Source organism: Staurois parvus, unplaced genomic scaffold (genome assembly GCF_062004578.1).
Source record: "Staurois parvus isolate SC_StPar_1 unplaced genomic scaffold, SC_StPar_1.0 ptg000347l, whole genome shotgun sequence".
NCBI lineage: Eukaryota > Metazoa > Chordata > Amphibia > Anura > Ranidae > Staurois > Staurois parvus.
This window is the reverse complement of record NW_028318143.1, coordinates 6724840-6749129: the sequence shown is the minus strand read 5'-3', so window position 1 is coordinate 6749129 and position 24290 is coordinate 6724840. Positions and strand designations below refer to the sequence as shown.

Below are 24290 nucleotides of genomic sequence, written 5' to 3'. Positions count from 1 at the left end.
TTTTTTCATGATTACTTATAAGCAACCATTTTTTGTTAATGGAATCCATTCATTCAGTGGTGCACTACTGTGATTAGCTGTGGCTGGTCACAACTGTCACATGGTACAGATGCAGTGTGATTTGTCCTGTCTGTACCATGTGATCACTGTGACCAATCACAGAGATCAACACAATAGTACGCAATGAATGAATGGAAGCCATTCATTGTGTACAATTGCCATATGATCTGCTGAGATTGTTCACAATGGTCACATGGTACCGACAGCGGCCCAGTATACTGATCTGACATCAGCTGTGTCAGGTGGACACAGCAGGTGACAGATTGTGCCGCAATAACAAAGGAAATGTGCAGAGGACACAGGAAAGCTCTGCATTTCTGAAACAATCAATAGTTTTTAATGTAATAAACAGATCTAACAAAATGTATTTAATGGCGTATTAAACAGACAAAAAGGGAGCAAATATTGTAAGAGAAGTTCATTGTTAGGGTTTCACTTTAAGTTATAGGTGAACTGACCCTTTAAACCATTGAAATACGTTTGGCTTGTGTCAACTCTACATCTTTGTTTGCACTAAACAGGGAGAACCAGGTCCTCCAGGGGAAGAAGGTGTTCAGGGAAAAGATGGCCCAAAGGTAAACTCATGCCATCCTGTCTATCTGTTTTCATGTGATCTTTGTTTTATTACACAATGTGTCTTTTTATTTCTTCAACTTCCAGTAAGTGTGTCATGTATAAAGGTGCTCAAACTTGTTTTGAAGGGAGAACCAGGAGATGCTGGCCTTCAAGGAGAGACTGGTGAAAAGGGAGAGGCCGGCATAGCAGGAATCCAGGGCTTTGGCGGAGGGCCTGGCATAATGGGATTACCTGTAAGTAGGTTTTCTGCAGTTTTTTTTAGCAGAAGCTTGAGTTTCTCTTATCTAATGCATCATAAGTAAACAATAATCACATAGAACCCTATGAGGATTTGTACTCATCAGCTGAGGTTTATTTTACAACCATAATGATACACTTATGGCAGGGGTTAAAATTTTGAGTCCAGACCTACTAGCCGGTCACAGAACTTACTCGCCACCAGTTGCCCCACCCAACCTTGCCCAGGCCCGCCCCCAACCCCACCCATGGCCCGCCCCCAACCATGGCCCGCCTCCAACCACACCCCCTTAAAGCTTATGCAGTTACATTTTTCTTTAGAATAAATAGTCTGAAATATAAAACTGTACACAGTAATGTATATCCCAGCTCCCCTGTACTCCATTATAGTGATATGACATGTATACAGTAATGTATATCCCAGCTCCCCTGTACTCCATTATAGCGATATGACGTGTATACAGTAATGTATATCCCCCCTCCCCTGTACTCCATTATAGTGATATGACATGTACACAGTAATGTATATCCCCCTCCCCTGTACTCCATTATAGTGATATGACATGTATACAGTAATGTATATCCCCCTCCCCTGTACTCCATTATAGTGATATGACATGTATACAGTATGTATATCCCCCTCCCCTGTACTCCATTATAGTGATATGACATGTATACAGTAATGTATATCCCAGCTCCCCTGTACTCCATTATAGTGATATGACATGTATACAGTAATGTATATCCCCCCTCCCCTGTACTCCATTATAGTGATTCGACATGTACACAGTAATGTATATCCCCCTCCCCTGTACTCCATTATAGTGATATGACATGTATACAGTAATGTATATCCCCCTCCCCTGTACTCCATTATAGTGATATGACATGTATACAGTATGTATATCCCCCTCCCCTGTACTCCATTATAGTGATATGACATGTATACAGTAATGTATATCCCAGCTCCCCTGTACTCCATTATAGTGATATGACGTGTATACAGTAATGTATATCCCCCCTCCCCTGTACTCCATTATAGTGATATGACATGTATACAGTAATGTATATCCCCCTCCCCTGTACTCCATTATAGTGATATGACATGTATACAGTAATGTATATCCCCCTCCCCTGTACTCCATTATAGTGATATGACGTGTATACAGTAATGTATATCCCCCTCCCCTGTACTCCATTATAGTGATATGACGTGTATACAGTAATGTATATCCCCCTCCCCTGTACTCCATTATAGTGATATGACTTGTACACAGTAATGTATATCCCCCTCCCCTGTACTCCATTATAGTGATATGACTTGTACACAGTAATGTATATCCCCCTCCCCTGTACTCCATTATAGTGATATGGCATGTATACAGTAATGTATATCCCCCTCCCCTGTACTCAATTATAGTGATATGACATGTATACAGTAATGTATATCCCCCCTCCCCTGTACTCCATTATAGTGATATGACATGTATACAGTAATGTATATCCCCCTCCCCTGTACTCCATTATAGTGATATGACATGTACACAGTAATGTATATCCCCCTCCCCTGTACTCCATTATAGTGATATGACATGTATACAGTAATGTATATCCCCCCTCCCCTGTACTCCATTATAGTGATATGACATGTATACAGTAATGTATATCCCCCCTCCCCTGTACTCCATTATAGTGATATGACATGTATACAGTATGTATATCCCCCCTCCCCTGTACTCCATTATAGTGATATGACATGTATACAGTAATGTATATCCCAGCTCCCCTGTACTCCATTATAGTGATATGACATGTATACAGTAATGTATATCCCCCCTCCCCTGTACTCCATTATAGTGATATGACGTGTATACAGTAATGTATATCCCCCCTCCCCTGTACTCCATTATAGTGATATGACATGTACACAGTAATGTATATCCCAGCTCCCCTGTACTCCATTATAGTGATATGACATGTATACAGTAATGTATATCCCAGCTCCCCTGTACTCCATTATAGTGATATGACGTGTATACAGTAATGTATATCCCAGCTCCCCTGTACTCCATTATAGTGATGTGACGTGTATACAGTATGTATATCCCCCCTCCCCTGTACTCCATTATAGTGATATGACATGTATACAGTAATGTATATCCCAGCTCCCCTGTACTCCATTATAGTGATATGACATGTATACAGTAATGTATATCCCCCTCCCCTGTACTCCATTATAGTGATATGACGTGTATACAGTAATGTATATCCCAGCTCCCCTGTACTCCATTATAGTGATGTGACGTGTATACAGTATGTATATCCCCCCTCCCCTGTACTCCATTATAGTGATATGACATGTATACAGTAATGTATATCCCCCCTCCCCTGTACTCCATTATAGTGATATGACATGTACACAGTAATGTATATCCCCCTCAACTGTACTCCATTATAGTGATATGACATGTATACAGTAATGTATATCCCAGCTCCCCTGTACTCCATTATAGTGATATGACATGTATACAGTAATGTATATCCCCCTCCCCTGTACTCCATTATAGTGATATGACGTGTATACAGTAATGTATATCCCAGCTCCCCTGTACTCCATTATAGTGATGTGACGTGTATACAGTATGTATATCCCCCCTCCCCTGTACTCCATTATAGTGACATGACATGTATACAGTAATGTATATCCCCCCTCCCCTGTACTCCATTATAGTGATATGACATGTATACAGTAATGTATACCCCCCCTCCCCTGTACTCCATTATAGCGATATGACATGTATACAGTAATGTATATCCCAGCTCCCCTGTACTCCATTATAGAGATGTGACGTGTATACAGTATGTATATCCCAGCTCCCCTGTACTCCATTATAGTGATATGACATGTACACAGTAATGTATATCCCCCTCCCCTGTACTCCATTATAGTGATATGACATGTATACAGTAATGTATATCCCCCCTCCCCTGTACTCCATTATAGTGATAGGACATGTATACAGTAATGTATATCCCCCTCCCCTGTACTCCATTATAGTGATATGACATGTATACAGTAATGTATATCCCCCCTCCCCTGTACTGCATTATAGTGATATGACATGTATACAGTAATCATAGTAAGGTGCAGTCGCTCCAAGCTTCATCTGTGCTCACCGCTCGCCACAGAGGAATTTCTCCTCGCATTTGGTGAGCGGGCGAGCGGCTTTTCCAAGCCCTGATTTAGGGGTCTATTTATAGCAGAGATCAGATACCGCAGTGTGTACTCCACACAGCATCTACTTTTTACAAGCCATTCATAAAATGCAGGCTGGAGTTGTCTCTACCTAATACTGTACAATGGGAACTTTTCACGTGAACGACAAAATACTGTTTTAATAAATGTTTTGTTACCCTCAGTCCTTTCTTTTTGTGTTTTACTAATATTTTAAAGTTTAATGTTTAATCATTGAATTTCTCTTTTATGTGCAAACAGGGTCCTGAGGGCAAACAAGGAAATTCAGGGCAAAGAGGTCGTCCAGGCAAAAAGGTGATTTCTTTATTTTATGGATATGAAATTATTTTAGTTTCTTGGGAGAACACTAAACAATGTATAAATAGGTGTATATATTTTGGGACTTACCAGGGGGTGAGAAGGGAGCCGTGGGTCAGGTGAGGATGGACTGCGAACGAGAGTACACTGTAGGTGGGAAAGTGGAGCTGATCAGTGGGTTAGAAGTGAGAACCTCAATAGGAACACAGTGCAGTGCTGTCACCACTGTACTGTGTGGGAAAGAGTGGAGCTGATCAAGGGGTTAGTGAGAACCTCAAGAAGAACACAGTGCAGTGCTGCCACTCACATCTAGTTAGTTATTTGTCTCCTTGTGAGCAGAATGGCTGGACAGATGTGGAGGGAGAGGGGGAAGATGTCAACCACTCTGACTCACCAACCATCCTACAGAACAGGACCAAGTAATACATACATACTTAGCAGAATTTTCACTTTGTAGAAATTGTTTAAGTAAAAAAAAATTCCAAAGTTGGGTTTTAACATGGCCTTCCATCAGCTCCTGCCAAAATATTTGTTGTGCTATTTAGACGGAAATGCAAAATGGCACCAAAATACTACATATCTGAACTTAGCACAAGTGTTTTCTACACAGCAAAGTCCTTTCATGAATAAGAACCTATAAAAAGGATCAACCTTCACCATATCTATTGTATCACTTCTGTCCACAGGGAGAAAAAGGACAAATGGGGCCAGTTGGAGAAATTGGAAGCATCGGTGACCAGGGAGAGCAGGGCAAATCAGGCCCCAAAGGGTCGCGGGGAACACGAGGAACAGTGGTAGGTTTTGACCAACATGAACGAGGCTTGCATCATCTTTGTGCACTCACATGCAATACATTTACAAGATGCAGAATCTGGCCCTGTGTTTATCTGCCTCTGTAAAGTAAACTCTGTGTTTAGATCAAAGAATGGCAATTATACTGTAAGCTAAATCCTTCCTCCCAGTTCCAGAGGGCATGCAAAGTTAAGAACCCACTATCTTCCCACACGATCACACAGGAAGATGTCTTATTTTTTCCAAGTGGGACAAATAAAAAGCTTTTGATAATCAGATGTCTGAATATCTTGTATATACTAGCCCTAGAAACATTTTATCATATATATAACGGTTATATCTTTGTGTTCTGCCAGGGCCATCTAGGAGCCATGGGGCCGGAAGGAGAGCCTGGGATCCCGGGATATGGGGTATGAATGTAAAACTTTATTTTAGTCCTTACAAATATTTGTAACACTAAATGTGGGCATGCTAAAGTAGCCACAGACTTCTAAAAGTTCTAGGCAGATCTGCTGGTGAGAAATTTACTGCTCAATTCCTGTCTCCAGCCAGCTGCTGTGGCCATTATCTCAAAATATTGTTCATTATTTTTAAATTAACAAAAATGCTGCCTGGTGAGTAATATTCCCTTTTTTAGCTTTGTCACTGCCAGGATTTTAGGATCTCTCTGCAGAAGTCAGATGAGTCAACTCAGTTATCTCCACTTTTCTTTGCTTACATTGCTTGCCATCTGTCTTAGTTATGATTGACACAAATGACCCACTGTGATGTCTACCAACAAATTGACATGCTGTAGTCTGTGCACTAAATTCAGACAAGTACTTTCTAGGCACTTTGAGGCAAAAATAGGTTTAGCCAGTACAGTGAAGTATACACTATGGGTTCTGTCTATAGATCTTTTCACATAGTTTCACCCAGGATTCACATATTTTGAATCCAGTTAGAAAATGTGTGACTCTTCGATGGAAGTTGTATGAATCTTGGTTGAAAACATTTATAAATAGAACCTAAATGACCAACTTTGTGACAACCTAACCATCACACCAATATGAGCTTGTTGAATATCGCATCATGGGAATTAATATTGCACTGGCCTCCCCTTTGAGGCTGCCTTCACTCTTCTGAGAAGGCTTCCATAAGATTTTGGAGAGTGTTTGTGGGAATTTGTGCTCATTCAGCCGAAAGAACATTTGTGAGGTCAGGTACTGGTGTTGGGCAAGAAGACCTAACTCACAGTCAGTGTTCCAATTCATCCCAAAGGTGTTCAGTAGGGTAGAAGTTAGGGCTCTGTGCTGACTATATCTATGACTATGACAAACTATGTCTTTATGAAGCTGGCTTTCTGCACAAGGGCACAGTAATTCTGGAGGAGAAAGCAACTTTGCTTAAAGAAGAACTCTGGGGAAAAAATGATTTTCCCATGCAGTGGGACTGTGCCCACACTGCACGGGTTAACTTCTCTTTTGTGTAGGGGTTTGCAGAGCAGAGATATACTCACCTAATCTGCCAGTCCTCCGAGCGCAGGACCTGTCATTGCCACTTCTACCCTCCCGCACACAAGCGGCCTTGTGCATGGACTGTTCCTGACATCATCACGCCCATAGACCGGCTCTGGATGTGAGGACAATAGGAACAGTGCACCACTGGACGTGAGGCAGTGCTGTTTTCCAGAGGATCAACAGATCAGGTAAGTATAGCTTTTCTGTGTGTAATAGGAGGAGGTGGTGGGTGCCATAGAGGGAATAGTGTCTCATCATTGGGGTCAGTGGGAGGAATAGTGTCCCATCATTGGTGTCAGTGGGAGGAATAGTGTCTCATCATTGGTGTCAGTGGGAGGAATAGTGTCTCATCATTGGTGTCAGTGGGAGAAATAGTGCCCCATCATTGGTGTCAGTGGGAGGAATAGTGTCTCATCATTGGTGTCAGTGGGAGGAATAGTGCCCCAATATTGGTGTAAACGGGAGGAATAGTGCCCCATCATTGGTGTCAGTGGGAGGAATAGTGCCCCATTATTTGTGTCAGTGGGAGGAATAGTGCCCGGTGTCAGTGGCAGGAACTATGCCTCACTGCAGCTATATCTACAAAACATGTGCTCTAACCAGGAGCGGACTGACAACTCATGGGGCCCCTGGGCAATAGGAGATCATGGGGCCCCTGTGTCCTTGCCCAAACTCAAAAAAGCCTATGAAAAAGGTACCAGGGGCATCTCATGGGGCCCCCTACTGACCCCGGGCCCTCAGGCAGCGCCCGAGTTTCCAAATGGTCAGTCTGCCCCTGGCTCTGACACTGACATTTAACGCTAAGTTGTGTTATACTGTATCTATATGATGACTGTAAAAATACCTGTTAATCATGTCAGAAATTCAGACTTGTCCTGTGTCTTTATATGTTATCTAAAGAAGTCAAATTAGTCTTCTCAGTTCTTATCTTTGTTAGCTGAAGACAACTGGACAGGACTGACACTGCAAAATGGTATGTGTGTGCCAGCAACAGCAATGAGTAGCTGATCCCATTTCTGGTAGATCAACAGGTATTTTTCTGTACTTGAGAAGGATCTTTAAAGACATAAAACATGGGGAAATGTGCATGTGCTGCATATGCACATAGTCATACTGCGTATGATAATTTTTTTTCATTTTGCCCTGACATGCACTTTAAATAGACAAGTTTGCAACAAGGAAATGGATGATAGTAGTATAAATATTAACAGCAATACAAATGAAGCACTTATAGTGGCATGGCATTGCTGCTTCAGGCAGATTACTGTTACAGAGAAGCCACAACGAATACCAATCTTCAGATTTAAAATATCAGTGTGCATAGATAGGTTGTGCATTTTACTATGCTTATTCTGCTACATAATGGTCATACCACTTAAAAGTATTATTCCAGCTGTGGGGCTGATTCATCCCAGCTGGAGTAACTCCACAACAATGGGCGTACACTGGAGCTGCAATGCTGAATGTAATTTCCAGACAGACTGCTTCCATTTGCTCGCACCTACAAAAACACAGTTAAAGTGATTGTCAATTTTTTTAAAATAACAAACATGATATACTTATCTGTTCTGTACAATGGAATTGCACAGAGCAGCCAAGAATCTCCTCTTTTTGGGTCCCCTGCTGGTGCTTCTGGCTCCTATTCTTCTGAGTGCGCACCCATAGCAAGCTGTTTGTTTTGTGGGCACATCTGCAGCTTCGATCCCAAGCCATGCTGCCTGTGTCCATAGACACAGACAGCCTCCCTTGTCAAAGGAATTAACTGACAGCAGTGAGAGCCAGTGGCTTCCAATGTCTCAGCAGAGCGTGTGAGACCAGGAAGTGAGAGGAGAGAGCCGCTACAAACGGGCACAGCGCTGGATCAAGTGGGACAAGTATAAGGGGGGGGGGGGAGGGGGTGATAATGTTGCCAATACTTTTTTTACCTTAATGCAGGGAATGCATTAAGAAAAAAACATTTAGGCTTTTAGAACCTCTTTAGAGGATAGGACCTCTAAAAGCTGATTTGTTTGATAGATGATTGATCACCTGACAGTTCTTTATATCTCTCTTGGACTCTATTGGTGAGATCTCAGTGCTCAGTTCCTGGGTCTGTGCACCTGTTGTGGCCATTATGAGAGGTTCCAATGCTACCGAGTGGACTTTCAATTTATTATTGATTTCCATTTTGGAGAATGCAGCAGAAAGGGCAAGAGCACTCAAAATATCCAGGTGGACAGAAAAAGCAGTACATGTGGCAGGGAGATTTCTGTATAAGACATCGGTGAAGTCTGGTGGGCTGAGGTAGCCCATGATTCTTTTAGAACTAAAATTACACTATTTTTTGGAATGAAAAGAGCTTTGAACAGTTTGGTGTGGATCTTTTTAATTCTTATTTCTTTGAGGTATAGTCCAGTAAGGTAAATGTCATATTTTGTTTGACTTGTTTACTGGATTTGCAAACAAATGTTCTTTCATCACCTTATTCTGCAATATGTCACAGGTGTAACTACTTGCTACATTTTTACAACTTTATTAAGGTACACCTAAAGGCAAAATATTTTTTTAGTTTTGGATAAAGTGAAGAGAGATTAGAACACCCATCAGTTTTTATTGCTGCCTGTGCCCCTGTTGGGGAGATTCGCCCTCTCTATCATCGAAAGTGAACGTTAATGAAAATTTCAAATTTTGGGTTGTCCCCATACAGGGGAAATCTTCCAATGGGGACATTAGTTCTGGTGACAACCAAGGATTACCCAGCTTTGGAAGGATTTCCTCTCACTTCATGTTCTGACTTTAGGACAAGAAATTAAGGTTAATCTCCCCACTGGGACGCAGATTGAAAAAAACAAACTGAAGGAATTATAATACTCCCTCTCAGTCCAAAATGCAAAAGGTTTGCCTATAGTTCTACTTTAAACTTTATTGACACGCTCAGTATAGGCTGTGTAGGAAGTTCAACCAACAGCCAGTCATTTATGGTTCAATGATAAGAATGCAGAGGAACCACCAGATTAGATGAATCCAATAAGAACACTGAAATCCACTCAGCTTGTAGGTTTGGGTAGAGTTTTTCCTTAAAGGAGAAGTATAGCCAAAGCTCTTTTGGCTATACTTCTCCTGGGGATCACAGGAATGCAGTTTGCTTTGCACTTCTGTGACCCGTTTTCAGCTGAAAGTACGCTAAAGCTGATGTCACAGAGCTGGTCCAGGTTCTGAAAAAATCCCAACCATATGGTCGGGATCCACCCAGAGGCTTGGACTGGTACCTGGCTCAGCCTCTCAAAGATCTGCCAAGAGCCTGAGCCAGCCATTCCCTTCACAGCCCAGCTCTCCAGTGAGAACTGGAGGGGCAGGGAAGAGCAGAGAGCCGGAGACTGACAGTCAGCAGCTCTCTGCTCACTAAACACTGAGCCTTTGAGCTGGCCTTTCTAAAATTTTTTAGTCCTAAAGCTGGATCAATGCTGCCTCCACTTAGATCAGTATAATTTTTTGACCCATACTTCCCTTTTAAAGTACATGTGTACCTTTATTCAAAATTAAACCACCCCTCTAAGCTACCAATCCAATGTACACTAACCATGCAACCTCCCTCCCCCCCATTCCCCATGCAGCTACTTACATACTTTAGTTCAAGAGCTGTGACCTCCTCTATTGTGTACAGTCGGTCCAATGGAGATCTGTTCTGCACTGGCCATGTCTGCCCCATAGGCTAGTGGTGTAAACCTTCCAATGTACAGCCTATTCAAGCCTATAGTGCCAGTCCTGAAGAAATTAATATTAAACAGGCTTAGCAAGAGTTTAGATAAGCATACAGTTGTCCTTTAAGGACAAGGGATCATACCGCTACTAATTGGTTGAACCTATTTGGATTAATATTGGTAGGATGTACTGTATAATAAAATGATTGCCTTTGTATTTAGGGTCATCAAGGCCAGGCAGGACCATCTGGACCAGCAGGGCCTAAAGGAGAGAAGGTAAGGGCTCATGTTCATGAATATTTGTCACTGTACTCACTTTTTTTAGTGACCCATGTCTAAAAACTGGTAAAGTAACTTGTGAAGGGGTTACCATGGAGGTAGTTACATGCTATAGCAACAGCAGTAACAGCAGTTGTCAGTACTCACTGACACTACTGACTGGTGGATAAATATAAAATACCTCTATATCAAAGACACTGTAAATGATTTCCAGTTTGAGCTTTACCACCTGCAACCGATACAGTGATTTGGATTTGGTGGAGGAAGAGACGGGAGCAGGCAGACTGGTTATAGCCCTCCCTTGTAGAGCAGACTTCAGGAGTCAACAGCAGGCAAGCAAGCAAGGGACAGATTGTATGACCAATTGTATGTACTCTGCTCAACTTCCAACCTCTTGGTTTAGATATTTCATTTATGCAATTGCAAGTCAGTACCATTATGGATAGAAGAAAAATGTACACATGTGCCGTTTCTAAGTTCCTTGCGTGTGATATTTTTTGGCATGAAGATTATTCGTCGCCTAATGTCAAACATTAAGTACATTCTTTTTGGCACAACTCCTTTAAATAATGACATTCAGTAGGCTTAAGAACAAACTCTACTTACATCTCTCCTTACTGTATGTTTCTTTTGCAGGGATATCCTGGAGAAGACAGTACTGTAATTGGACCACAGGGACCCCCAGGTGAACCAGTATGTTTTTCTCTAAAGCACTTTTGTTTTAGGCATAATACTGGATGATTTTTCAGGTTATACCTTGGAAAGCTCTAGGGGAATGTTAGACAAATGTGTGAACCATTTTTATTCAAGAAGGGACAGCACTCTGAACAAATCAGAGTTGATTGCTTTGCACATTGCTGTCAGTCTTGCATTGTCAATGTGCTCACAGGAAGGGGAGAGAAGGCTGGAGAAGAGAGATGACTAAGGAAATGGAACTTAAAGCTGAACTCTAACCACAAAATATTCCTCAATAGCCATAAAGGATAAAAATCCTCTTTGTGTGCATTAAATGTCTTTGTAAACATAGATATTACTTTGTAAATGTAGCAGTGACATTATCAAAGCTTGTGTAGAGAGCAGAGCTGTGGGAGGGGACTAGCAGCTCCATCCACTACAGGCTGCCTACAGGGAGGGGGCGGAGACAGGACCAGTTACCCTACACCAGGAGAGAGAGCTACAGTGACCGGTCTTTATTACAAGAAGCTTCTGCACAGAGGTAAAGTCTCACACTGGATTACTGCACAGATCTGGAGGAAATACACAAAGCACACCAACATTCAAGGAAGAATACACATGTTGAATTTATTTAGACAATATTTGCTTATCCTGGAGTTCAGCTTTAAGCAGCCACTTTTAACAAGATGTCACCGAGCAGATAGATGAGTACCATTACCATGATTTCTGGAGTTAGGGCTAGTTCACACTAGATGCAGTTCAGTGCGCTTTTTTGCTGCATCAAAAATGCATGCACAGTGTTTTCCATATGTTTTACCAATGGCCCTTGTTCACACGTGTGCAGTCAGTTCCAGTCAGTTTCCGGTGCAGAAAAAAAAGTAGAACATGCTGCATTTTTTCTGCACAGAACCATACTGGAACATGGCAAACTGCATCAAAACTGCACTGGAACTGCATGTGGTGTGAACTATAAGCAAAAACGTATCCGGAATGCATCCGGAGGGCATTTGTGTAGTGTGAACTGGCCCTTAAAGTGGTAGTAAACCTCATTCACAAAAAAAATTATGAAGTACTTACTTTAAAAGGAAGCCCACTGCTGACAGGATTTCCATCTTCACCCAATTTTCCTTCCGGGTTTGTGAGCTCTGGCCGCCTGACTAGTCGAGCCACGATGACGTCACTCCCAAGTCATGGCACGGTGCTCTGAAGAAATGGCATGGGTATGCCAGTCCATTAGAGTGCATGCGCCGGCTATCGAAGAGAGCTAATATCTCCTAAACGGTGCAAGTTTAGGAGATATTCTTTTTCCCTGTGAAGTAAGCTTTAATATGGGCTTACCTGTAGGTAAAACTAATAAAGAAGAGTTTACAACCACTTTAAAGGTGTTGAAATGAGAACATGGAGGATGCCTGCAGCAGAGTAAGGCATACATTAATGCATACCCTTAGATTTTGACTTTTCCCTAGAGTTCTCCTTGAATCTCCCTTTTTACTATGCTTTGATGAGTAATATTGGCATCTCATGTGTACCAATATGGTAAAACTTTAAACTATATGTCTGGACTTCCATATTGGACAATCTCTCTTTTGTTCTGTTACCTGAAAGGGGAAATGAATTATTGGTTACTTAAAGTTACCAAATCACCATATCTAATAATGGCTATAATGGACATCCCAACTTTTTATTATCTACACCCATATTTGATTGAAACCACACCCATCTTCTAAAGCCCCAAATATTAGAGGTTCAGCAATGAGGATAGTAAAAAGATGGAAAAACAGAGACCAATATTGTGTCCTGTTTAACAATCCAATATCTGGCTCATATGTGCATTTACCTTTTAGATGTCTCAGACAGCTGAGCAAACAAAAATGCTGGAAATGTAACAGTTACTTCATATTTGTATGTAATTACCCAACAAGACAATACAACCATACTGTTATGGTGAGAAGGGAATAACGTAATCAAAAAGCCCCCCAACCGGATCAGTGCATAGCACAGTAAAGCCTTCTTAGTACAGAAAGTATTCCCATGTCTAATTCCATCACATATCCAAAAAAATAAGAGGATTTTTTCTCACTTCAGGCCAGTGGGCAGAGCCATGGAAATAATTTCTATGTTCCCCAACAGCTAGATGCACATCAAGAAGTGTTAGCGTATACTGTAGTGCACATATACCCTAATATTATGGAGCCATTTATTCCAAACTGCATACACTTTTTTTTTTTTTTACTTTTTGACCATCATCAGCAGAATGTATGGAAACTATGGCTTCCATGGAGTCGGTTGTGGGATCCAGCAAGCCAGTATAACCATACTGGCTATGGTGAGAAGGGAATAAGCAATCAAAAAGTCCTCCTACTGTGCGTAACACATTAAAGCCTTCTTGGCACCGATGGTATTCACATGTCTTATTCCATCATGTACTGTATCCCAAAATTAGGAGGATTAATCCTTTGTGAATGCCAAAATCCATCCCTGATCAGATATGCAGCATTTTGTTTTATCTGAGCATAGCGACTGAATATTTTTTGTTTGTAGTGTTTAGTGCAAAATTCCAGTGCTTTTTCCCATGTTTTGGGCTTTCTTTGTGTGTGTATCATAGGGTGCTTACAGTTAAAGTGATTCTAAAGGCTCACTTTCTATTTTTAAAAAATAACAAACGTCATGCCTGCTCTGTGCAATGGTTTTCCACAGAGCACCCCTGATCCTCCTCTTCTTGGGTCCCCCACCAGTGCTTCTGGCCCCTCCCTCCTGCCACGTGCCCCCATAGCTCCTGAGCTGCTCAGCCCTGCTCCTTCCACACTGGCTGTGATTGACAGCAGCAGAAGCCTATGGTTCCCATTGCTGTGTTTGAGCCAGTGAGGAGAGAGCTTCTGCTCTTGTGCACATCGTTGGATTGAAGTCAGGCTCAGGTAAGTATTTGGGGGGGGACTGTTTGCAGAAGGTTTTTTAGAACACATTATGGTAGAATGCATTAAGTCTGCCTTTAGAACCACTTTAAGCCTGATCATAGTTTTGTATAATGCTTTAATACATTTCCCGCTCTGTTGTAGATTAGTGTATTACTGCACAAATACAGAGATGCCTTTCATGGTCTGCAGCTTTCTGTAAATGTACGCCATTTTAACCTGTACCTGGCTGAGTGCCAGAGAATTTTGTTTGAAATTGCGCATTGATTGAATTATCCCTTCCATTGTGGGCCACATTGATTGAGGAGCTGTCATTTTTTTTGTTTGCAGCACCTGACTGGAAGTATTCCAGGCTGCTTTGTATGTGCCTTTTGGCTGATATTCGTTTTATTTTGTCACTTTAGATGAACACTGCGCAACATAGTCTATATTGAAATAAACACATTTTTTGTTATCTTAGCGACTTGTTCTTATATATCATATCTGTTAAAGGTCATGTGTGCTTTATTGCCTACAAAATATAAATGTATATCTTGTCTTATTCAACACAGGGCCCTACTGGAGAGCACGGTGATCGGGGAGAGTCTGGAGATGAAGGCTATAAGGTACACATGTTCACAGATAAGTTTTTTCACATCTTCTACGATGGCTGTGGAAATATGTTAATATGTTTATTGCATGCTAGAAACTTGCTTCATATGTCTTCCTAATCTGTTTTTACAATGCCTACTCCAGCAGCTACAGCTGTGTGTACCTATAGCATGTATACAGTTAAGAGAGGCTATTGCAAAACCATCTAAGGCAGGAATTCTTTAACGTACTAATCAGAGGACCCAATTAAGAAAATTGTTACCGTACTAGAACCCAGGATGAGAATTATTAGCAACATGTTAAAAGAGCCTTACAAAGACAAATATCAATGGCCATAAACCACATTGTAGGCACTCTTTGCCATTTCTTTATTCTTTTTCAATTTTCCAATATACTACTAGATAATAACTGGCTGATGGGATATACTGTACATTGAGTGGTAACAGTCAGGAACATCTGTGTCACGAAAGTACAGACAAGCCTAACGCAATATAACCTATGTTTGCCATCAGGCAGTTTGTATTGATCTGCATGTCCCAGGATAGTCAGTAAAAGGGGGGGGGGGAGAGGGGGGGGAATAATCAGGTGGGTATGGAAAGGGGGAGGGACAAGGGGGGTTTCCTAGGGGGCCTGGATAACAAGGGCTACACATGTTCAACAGGTCAAGCAATGTGGTGTCAGAGCATGGGTGGAGGAATTTATCTATCCATGGTTGCCATATTTTGGCGTATTTGGAGATTAGATCCTGAAGGGTCCTCCTTTTTTCCATGTATCATAGCACACCTGATTTTTAAAGTTGAACTTCACCTAAAAGGGGAAGTTACACTTGTTTGCATCCCTCCTCCACTTCCCCATTTGGCACTTTTTGAAGGGGGAAGGGGAAGCGTGTACCTGGTTTTGCCAGGTACCCACTCCCACTTCTGGTCAGATCGCTTCGGTGATCTGTGCAGAAGTTCAGCCCCCTCCTCCCACCCCCAGCAGCCTTCAGGGACACATCACAGGTCCCAGAAGACTGCGGGACCATTAACAGAGCACAGCGCGGCTCATGCATGCGCAGTAGGAAACTGGCTGTGAAGGCTTCACTGCTGGTTTGCTTACCTAAGATGCCGGCACCTGCACCTGGAGCCAAGAATCGGCTCAGTGAGGACATTGCTAGATGCCTGAACTGGTAAGTGTCCTTATATTAAAAGTAAGCAGCTACTGTACTTGTAACTGCTAACTTTTAATTTTTGGGGGGGGGGGGACTGGAGCTCTTTAACTTTAATTAAACTAAAGGATGTGGTTTTTCGAGCTGCTGCCACCGTCTGCTTTGTTGCAGTCGTGATGTATAATAGTTTGAACCTCTAACTGGTAACGCTCTTCGACATTTCTATAAGCTTTAGTAAAGAAAAATTAAACTCTTCATTATATTTTATTTTTGACATTTTCAACTAGTACCAGGGTCACAGTGATTATTTTCTGTGATAAAGTTAGTGCAGTTTGTAGACTACATTTTAGATAGTATACAGTTTGAATCACAGATAAATAAATAGTTCCTAGATTGTAAGCTCGAAAGAGCAGGGCCCTCAAACCCCTCATGTAGTGTATTGTTACTGTCTTGTCTCATGTTATGTCCCCCTTGCTACTGTACAGCGCTGAGCATACCTTTTGGCGCTATATAAACACTGTATAATAATAATAATAGTGCCATACTGTATCACTTGCCATTGATTTTGTGCTTGGACAAACTCAGCTACATTTAAAACACCACTGTGTGTCGACCCATCACAACACAGCCAATTTGGTTTTCGGCCCATTGTTTTATGAAACAATGATCTAAGGAAAGGTAGAGGGGGGTTGATGTATGTATAAAGTGGAGGAACCTAGAGCTGCCTGCCCATACCTGCATCGGTCTGCCAAATCGTCCTGCCCTGGCCAAAGCTTAAACTGTGCTGGCTGGCAGGCTACAGCATGGAATAATTAAGTTGGCCAGACACGGATAGAAATTCAGCCAGGTCATCAGGGACAAGCCAAATTTGTATCAGCGTATGGCAGTCCCCATTGTATTTCATCTATGTATTTTAGTTTTAAGCCTGAAGTACACTTTTAATAAAAATGGGAGAAAAATTGATTGACAGCACAGATGTGTAGCTTTGTAGACACTTTAAAAATAAGTGTCATATGAATTAGTTCTCCACAAGCCCTAAAACATCTGCCAGTATACTATGAAGAGCAGGCAGGCTAAAGACAGTTTTATGCCACTAGGTACGTCTGCTGACATGATGCTGTTTGTCTCAAACATCTTTTTTTCTCAAACATCGGCTGCAGCTACTGATCAGTATATATTGGGCCCCACTCTCAGAATACCATGATCTAGTGGGGGGATTCCTCCATCCACCTCGCTTGTGTGGATGGAGGAATCTGTTAGTTATTTTTTGTTCAGCGCCCTGGAAATGTACTTATTTAGCTTTACTGATAGCAGTGTTTAGTGGAGAAATGCTTGCTGTATTATATTTCCATAATTGTGCTACATAAATAGATTTTTGGATTTGAATTTCCCTACATTTCCTTCCATTTCCCTGAAAAACAACTGCATGATATTGAGACCAATTTACTAAAGGAGTTGAGAATCTTCATTAAAATATTTTGTGAATATTTCTCTTAAACTATCCAATCATTTGAAAAGTAAGTTCCTGTTCATTTTAAATACCCAATCATGTGCAGATGCTTTTTGCATGATTGGTTAATTGATGTGAATATTCAAATTTTTTAATTAATTTATTAAATCAGCCCACAGCCACCTAGAGAGTGCATTTCTTCTAATCAGGTAGAGCTCTCTGGTAGACATGAATGGCAAGAATGACACAACCATAGCTAAGTACTGCTAAACGGGAAGCACAGCCTGCTTATCCAAAGAGCAATTATGATGGCCCTCATGTATATACAATGTATAATTGGAAACAAAGGATTTAAAATAATAATACAGACTGAGAGTCAAGAATCAATTGGATGTATACAGTTAAAAAAAAAATAAAATAAAATAAAGGGTGTTTGGATCCTTTAACTCACTGCCCAGCTAAAACTGAAAAATTATTTTAAGTCACTCTTAAATATTGCACAATATTCTCATTGCCATAACAGTGGCTTACACATGCTTTAATGATGATACAGCATCCTTTACTTTGTTATATGAAAACATTAACAGAATGGTTAAATGTGGTCTTATCTTAGGGCATTGTAGGTGTTGTTGGACCAAGAGGAGCAATCGGTCAGCAAGGGGCACCAGTAAGTATATCCACTGGGTATTTCAGATGCCCACATGCCATGTTATTTCAGTATGACTTTTGCCATTTTTTTGGAAACAACAGCAATTTTTTCCTGGACAATGTAGGGATTTTACATCAGAACAGGATTTGTATTGTCTCAGGTGTATTGATACCTGCTGAAGAAGAAGCTGCATTCCTTCCTCAGTACATGCTATTCTACCAACACCTCACAGCATTTTTGTGGACTGATGGGTGTCAGCCCTGCCCCGTTGTCTTTCGCTAAACTACTCAAGCTCTTTTCCTATGCTATTTTTTGCAAAATAGATGCTATTTCTGTATAGTCCAAGATACACACTAGGAGGGCTAATTAGATTCTCTGAGATAACAGCAGAAGTATGCACAGGACACAGAACAGCTCTGAATCTCTGTCATGGCCAACAGGGAGCAATAAGAGAATAACAATAAGGGCTTGTTCACACTTGGCTGTTTTACCAACGCTTGCCAAACGCATTTTTTAACGCTCCGCAAATGCCGCATGCGCGGTTTAGCGGAGGGTTGCTAGGCATTTGCCGAGCGTTAATAATGCCCGACAAATGCCTATAATGCAGTTTGAGTGGTGTTACCGCCAGCCGGGTGTTTGCGGAGCGGCACCATAGATGAGAATAGGAGGCTTCAACACCTCTTGACTGGACCAGAGGCGTCCGTTTTGCCGCAACGCAACGCTACGCAAACGCTCCCGTTAGAACAGCACCATGTGCTGTAATGTGCAGAATTGGCAAAGGCATTTGGGAAGCGGTAAAAATGCTTCCCAAACGCCTCTCTGCTGCCTGCACACAACGCTAGTGTGAACGTAGCCTAAGAGAAGTTCTTTGGTTGGGTTTACATACACTTTTCTAGTCATTGATGCATGTATGTACTGTGATTTTTATTCTTTTAAGTTTTTATGTTTTCATCTTCACAAACTATTCCAAATCTCTTTAACTGTGTGTAATGTTCAAATGTTACTTATAGGGTGAACCAGGTGTGACGGGTGAACAGGGGCAAAAAGGAGAGCGAGGACCAACAGTAAGTAGAGATGTTACGTTCCACCTTTAATATTAGCATTAAGGTTTGCATCCATCATGATCATGCTGGTGCGGAATGGAATAATATACTGTAACATATCAGACCCGTACATGTAATGGTTAGATGGCTGAGGCACAAAAATGATTTATTACTGTTTTCTTCATATGCAAACCAGAGGATGTGAAATCAAAATTATGGGTCATCATCTTGTCTGCGTGACCCATGGACAAAACTTTCCAAACTTCACTGTCTTTCCTTGTTACTTGAGCTTAAAACCAAAGCTCTAAGATAGGTCCACTCTGTATATGTATGTGCCGGGGTTATATATATGGAATACACTGTACCAGGATTTAGCTAAATGTAAATGATATATTCAGTGAACTTTGCAAAGATCCCATGCGCTGCAAGCAGGAGTGTACTGCACCAGATGATATTATTAAACCCCATACTTATTGCTCTTGCTGCTCATGTAATACCCACATGCAGCACATATGCATCCAAAGTAGATCTCCATTGTGGACTACAGAGCACATCCCCACTGTGTTATGGAGATGAGGTGAGGGGGTGTTCTGTAGTCCTAATACACTTCAGACATTATTTACTAAAACTGGAAAGTGCTAAATCTGGTGCAGCTCTGCATAGAAACCAATCAGCTTTGAGGTTTTATTGCCAAAGCTTAACTGAACAAGCTGAAGCTGATTTGCTACCATGTACAGTTGTACCAGATTCGGAGTGATCCAGTTATAGTAAATTTCCTCCTTGTCCTAGAAAGTCAAAGATTTCACTACATAGATATAGTACAGTGAGTAAACGTTGTCAACCTTGCAAAGGAAGTGTGCTACTGGCAGGATCGCAGGGTAAGGATAAAGGGAAAAGACCTGAAAGGAAGAAAATTAATGCAGCCACCACATCTAAGAGCTGGTAAGCTGCAGTATATTACATTTTTGTTCTTGGGTTTAGATATACTTTAAAGGAGAGATGAAGCAGATTCTTGTCACTTCATTTTCATGTTTGATCTGTCTGAGGGTTTTTTTCTGTCATGATGATGAATAACTTTCCAAAACATCCTCCTGTAACTATCACATCATATTATTATCAAACTATTATTGCAATAGAACCATAAACCCTACTGTGAAAATGTGATCCAATGACACCTCTGCGTGTCACCACATGACATGCATTATGGTTTTCAGGAATTCCTACATGCTGGGATGGTACACAGTATCATTTTATATATTGTGGAACATTACTTAAAATCTTGTGATAATAAACAACAGAAGTGACTACATGAAGTGAAAGATGCATTCCTTATGCTATGTGTAATCTAAAGTTAAATCTATATGCAGATTTTAACGTAAAGTGAAATTAACATGTTGGAGCTGTTTCAGCTTAAATGCAGATTTTCTTAAAATCTTGACTACTGGGGGCAGGTTCCATGCAATAATGACTGTTCAGGTGCCCCAGGAGATTGGCCCCCTGTTTGCTGGGCTTTGTTCACTCCTTGGCCTTTAGGAAAGCAAACAGAACATTGCTGGGTACCTTGCTCTATTACGTTAGGAAGGTCATTGTCCTTCATTGGAAATCCCCTGCACCACCGACCCTAAATAGGTGGAAGTCAGTTGTAAATGGTGCCCTTTTGTTGTACAAGGCCACTTAGAATAGTAGAGGATGTCCCTCTAAATTTGAGAGAGTGTGTTCCGTATGGTTAGAGAAATCTGATGCTGCGGTTCTGACTTGAACCTTTAGTTTACAATAATTAGGAGGTTGGGCAGTGCACTTTGGTCCAACGGAAGCCAATTTGCTCTCTTTCTTCGCATTGAGTTCCTCCAAGGCTTTGTCCTTTTGCCTTTTATGGAACTCTGCTGTTTTATGGCTAGGTGACTGTTCGTTGCCAGGTCAGTACGGGGTACTGGCCACAGAACCGCTTCCAGCTGGCCAGGTCAGTACGCCGTACTGGCGTGGCATTCCTCCTTTTGTTATAAGCTCACGATCACTTCAATGACCTCAAGAACCTGTAGAAAAGCTGTTCAGCGGGCTCTGCTGAACAAACCAATAGCTGTGATCAGTAGCTGAAAATCCAATGATTGCAACTAAATGTCACCCCCCCAACATTGCTGCTGCTGCTCTGCCCTGTGTCTCCCATGCAGCTTCCGGCTTATTCTCCTCTCCCTCCAGATTCTCGTGCTGCAGGGCAGCCACAGGGGAGTGCAACTCTGCAAATAAATCTCCCTGGCTGCTCTGCCCCCCCCCCCCTCGTACTGAACCCCTCCACCCTCACTAATACCCCAGCTCCCCTGACCTGCAGTGCTGCTGGCTGACTTCCCTTCTACCCATCCTTCTTGCTTCAGCCACTGCAGGGGAGCCTCAACGTGAACAAACGTGATAAATATATTCCCCTCCATGGCTCTCCTACCCAGAACGCCCCTACCCCCTAGCAGCACTGATCCCCTGGAACCCGCTTCCCCCTGCAGAAGTGCTGGCCAGGTTCTCCTTCTCCCTCTTCCACCTGCTGAAGCGGGAGATGGGTAAGATAGGTATCAGGATGGAGAGCGGGGGGGCTGGTAAACATGTGATGTTTGTCAACACCTTCCTGAATGAACACAGTGAGCAATCAGTACTGATCACTCTTGTGATCATTCATCACTGAATCATAATAAACTCTGTTTTAGTGTAAAATGATTTTGGTGTATTTTTCTGAAAATAGTGATTTGATAAACATTTGAAAATATTGCAGGGCCAAAAAAATCTGTAGCAAATGTTTTTATTCTACGGGTCATGTGCTTTCAGAAAATGTATGGTTTGGGGAGTCTTTTACAAACTCAGCTGTAAATGGAAATTATAACCTCCAGATTTTTAAAATAAAATGCTTATTTACAATTTTGCATGTTTGATTTTCGCAAAAAGGTGCAATTTAAACATTAGAAATATTTTATACTTATTAATTCAATACAGTTTTAGATTTTGTACACTGCTCAAAAAAATTCAAGAAACACTTTGAAAACACATCAGATCTCAATGGGGAAAATTATCATGCTGGATATCTATACTGATATGGACTGGGCAATGTGTTAGGAACGTAAGGATGCCCCATCGTTTGGTTTTCGGAGTGTCTTTGAATTCAGTCCTCTGTAGGTTGATTATTTTCATTTCCATCAAAGTGAAAAAATTATTCAGCAGGCTAGTCCATTTTACTGAAATTTCACTGCAGTAACTCAAAATGGTAGTGTTTGTATGGCCCCATGTGCTTGTATGCATGCCTGACATCTCTAATGAGATGACGGATTTCCTCCCAGATCTGGACCAGGGCATCACTGAGCTCCTGGACAGTCTGAGGTGTAACCTGGCAGCATCGTATGGACCGAAACATGATATCCCAGAGGCGTTCTATTGGATTTAGGTCAGGGGAGCGTGGGGGCCATTCAATGGTATCAATTCCTTCATTCTCCAGGAAATGCCTGCATACTATCCTCACATGAGGCCGGACATTGTCGTGCACCAGGAGGAACCCAGGACTCACTGCACCAGTGTAGGGTCTGACAATAGGTCCAAGGATTTCATCCCGATGATTAATGGCAGTTAGAGTGCCATCGTCTAGCTCAGGGGTGGGCAGACTTTTTGACTTGAGGGCCGCAATGGGTTCATATATTGGACCCGGGGGCCGGACCAAGAGTAGATGAATGATGTGTATGTGTCATCCATAGTAAGTATAGTAATATTCCCCCATAGTAAGCATAGTAATTAATCCCCCATATAGTAATTCATCCCCCATAGTAATTCATCCCCCATATAGTAATTCATCCCCCATAGTAATTCATCCCCCATATAGTAATTCATCCCCCATAGTAATTCATCCCCCATATAGTAATTCATCCCCCATAGTAATTAATCCCCCATATAGTAATTCATCCCCCATAGTAATTCATCCCCCATATAGTAATTCATCCCCCATAGTAATTCATCCCCCATATAGTAATTCATCCCCCATAGTAATTCATCCCCCATATAGTAATTCATCCCCCATAGTAATTCATCCCCCATATAGTAATTCATCCCCCATAGTAATTCATCCCCCATATAGTAATTCATCCCCCATAGTAATTCATCCCCCATATAGTAATTCATCCCCCATATAGTAATTCATCCCCCATAGTAATTCATCCCCCATATAGTAATTCATCCCCCATAGTAATTCATCCCCCATATAGTAATTCATCCCCCATAGTAATTCATCCCCCATAAAGTAATTCATCCCCCATAGTAATTCATCCCCCCTATAGTAATTCATCCCCCCTATAGTAATTCATCCCCCCTATAGTAATTCATCCCCCATATTAATTCATCCCCCATATTAATTCATCCCTCATATAGTATTTCATCCCCCACAGTACTATTCCCCCCCAAGTAGTAAGCCAAGTCCCCCCTGTGTCAATTCACTTACCTTTGCTCTGCGCATTCCTCTCGCCGTGTTCCCGCGCCGTTCCGGTCTTCAGGGCGGACTGTGAGAGGAGCCAAGCTCCCCTCACATTCCTCACGCTGCCCCGCCTACACACATTCTGACAGCCGATGTTTGCCACGCTCCGCGGGCCGGATTAAAAGGTCCGCCGGGCCGTAGTTTGCCCATTGCTGGTCTAGCCTGTAGAGGTCTGTCTGTCCCTCCATGGATATGCCTCCCCAGACCATCACTGACCCACCACCAAAACGGTTATGCTAAACTATGTTATAGGCAGCATAACATTCTCCATGGCCTCTCCAGACCCTTTCAAGTCTGTCACATGTACTCAGGGTGAACCTGCTTTCATCTGTGAAAAGCACAGGGCGCCAGTGGCGGACCTGCCAATTCTGGTGTTCAATGTCAAATACCAATCGAGCTCTATGGTGCCGGGCAGTGAGCACAGGGCCCGCAAGAGGACATCGGGCTCTCAGGCCACCCTCTCCATTCCACCATGTAGAGTTAATGAACAAAGGCAGACATGTTTGAAGTCCAACAAAAAATTTATATATAAACTATTATTCCTGCGCCAACAGATTCCCACAGGTTCTATACTGCTGCTGTGCACTGTGCAAAAAACACAAACCACAATAAATAATGAATAAACCAGCGCAAACATAGACCTCTACACACCATC

General features: G+C 42.0%; 1 protein-coding gene across 2 annotated transcripts in view; it reads left to right on the top strand.

Moving 5' to 3' along the window:
* COL24A1 (collagen type XXIV alpha 1 chain) overlaps positions 1–24290 on the top strand; it is a 384809-nt gene that overhangs the window by 312102 nt on the left and 48417 nt on the right. For both annotated transcript variants that reach the window (XM_089684422.1, XM_089684421.1), the window contains 10 exons: positions 582–635; positions 762–869; positions 4370–4423; positions 5113–5220; positions 5575–5628; positions 10620–10673; positions 11313–11369; positions 14815–14868; positions 18065–18118; positions 19111–19164. In XM_089684422.1, the coding sequence (XP_089540548.1) occupies positions 582–635; positions 762–869; positions 4370–4423; positions 5113–5220; positions 5575–5628; positions 10620–10673; positions 11313–11369; positions 14815–14868; positions 18065–18118; positions 19111–19164 (651 nt within the window). The remainder of the gene's footprint in view (positions 1–581; positions 636–761; positions 870–4369; positions 4424–5112; positions 5221–5574; positions 5629–10619; positions 10674–11312; positions 11370–14814; positions 14869–18064; positions 18119–19110; positions 19165–24290) is intronic.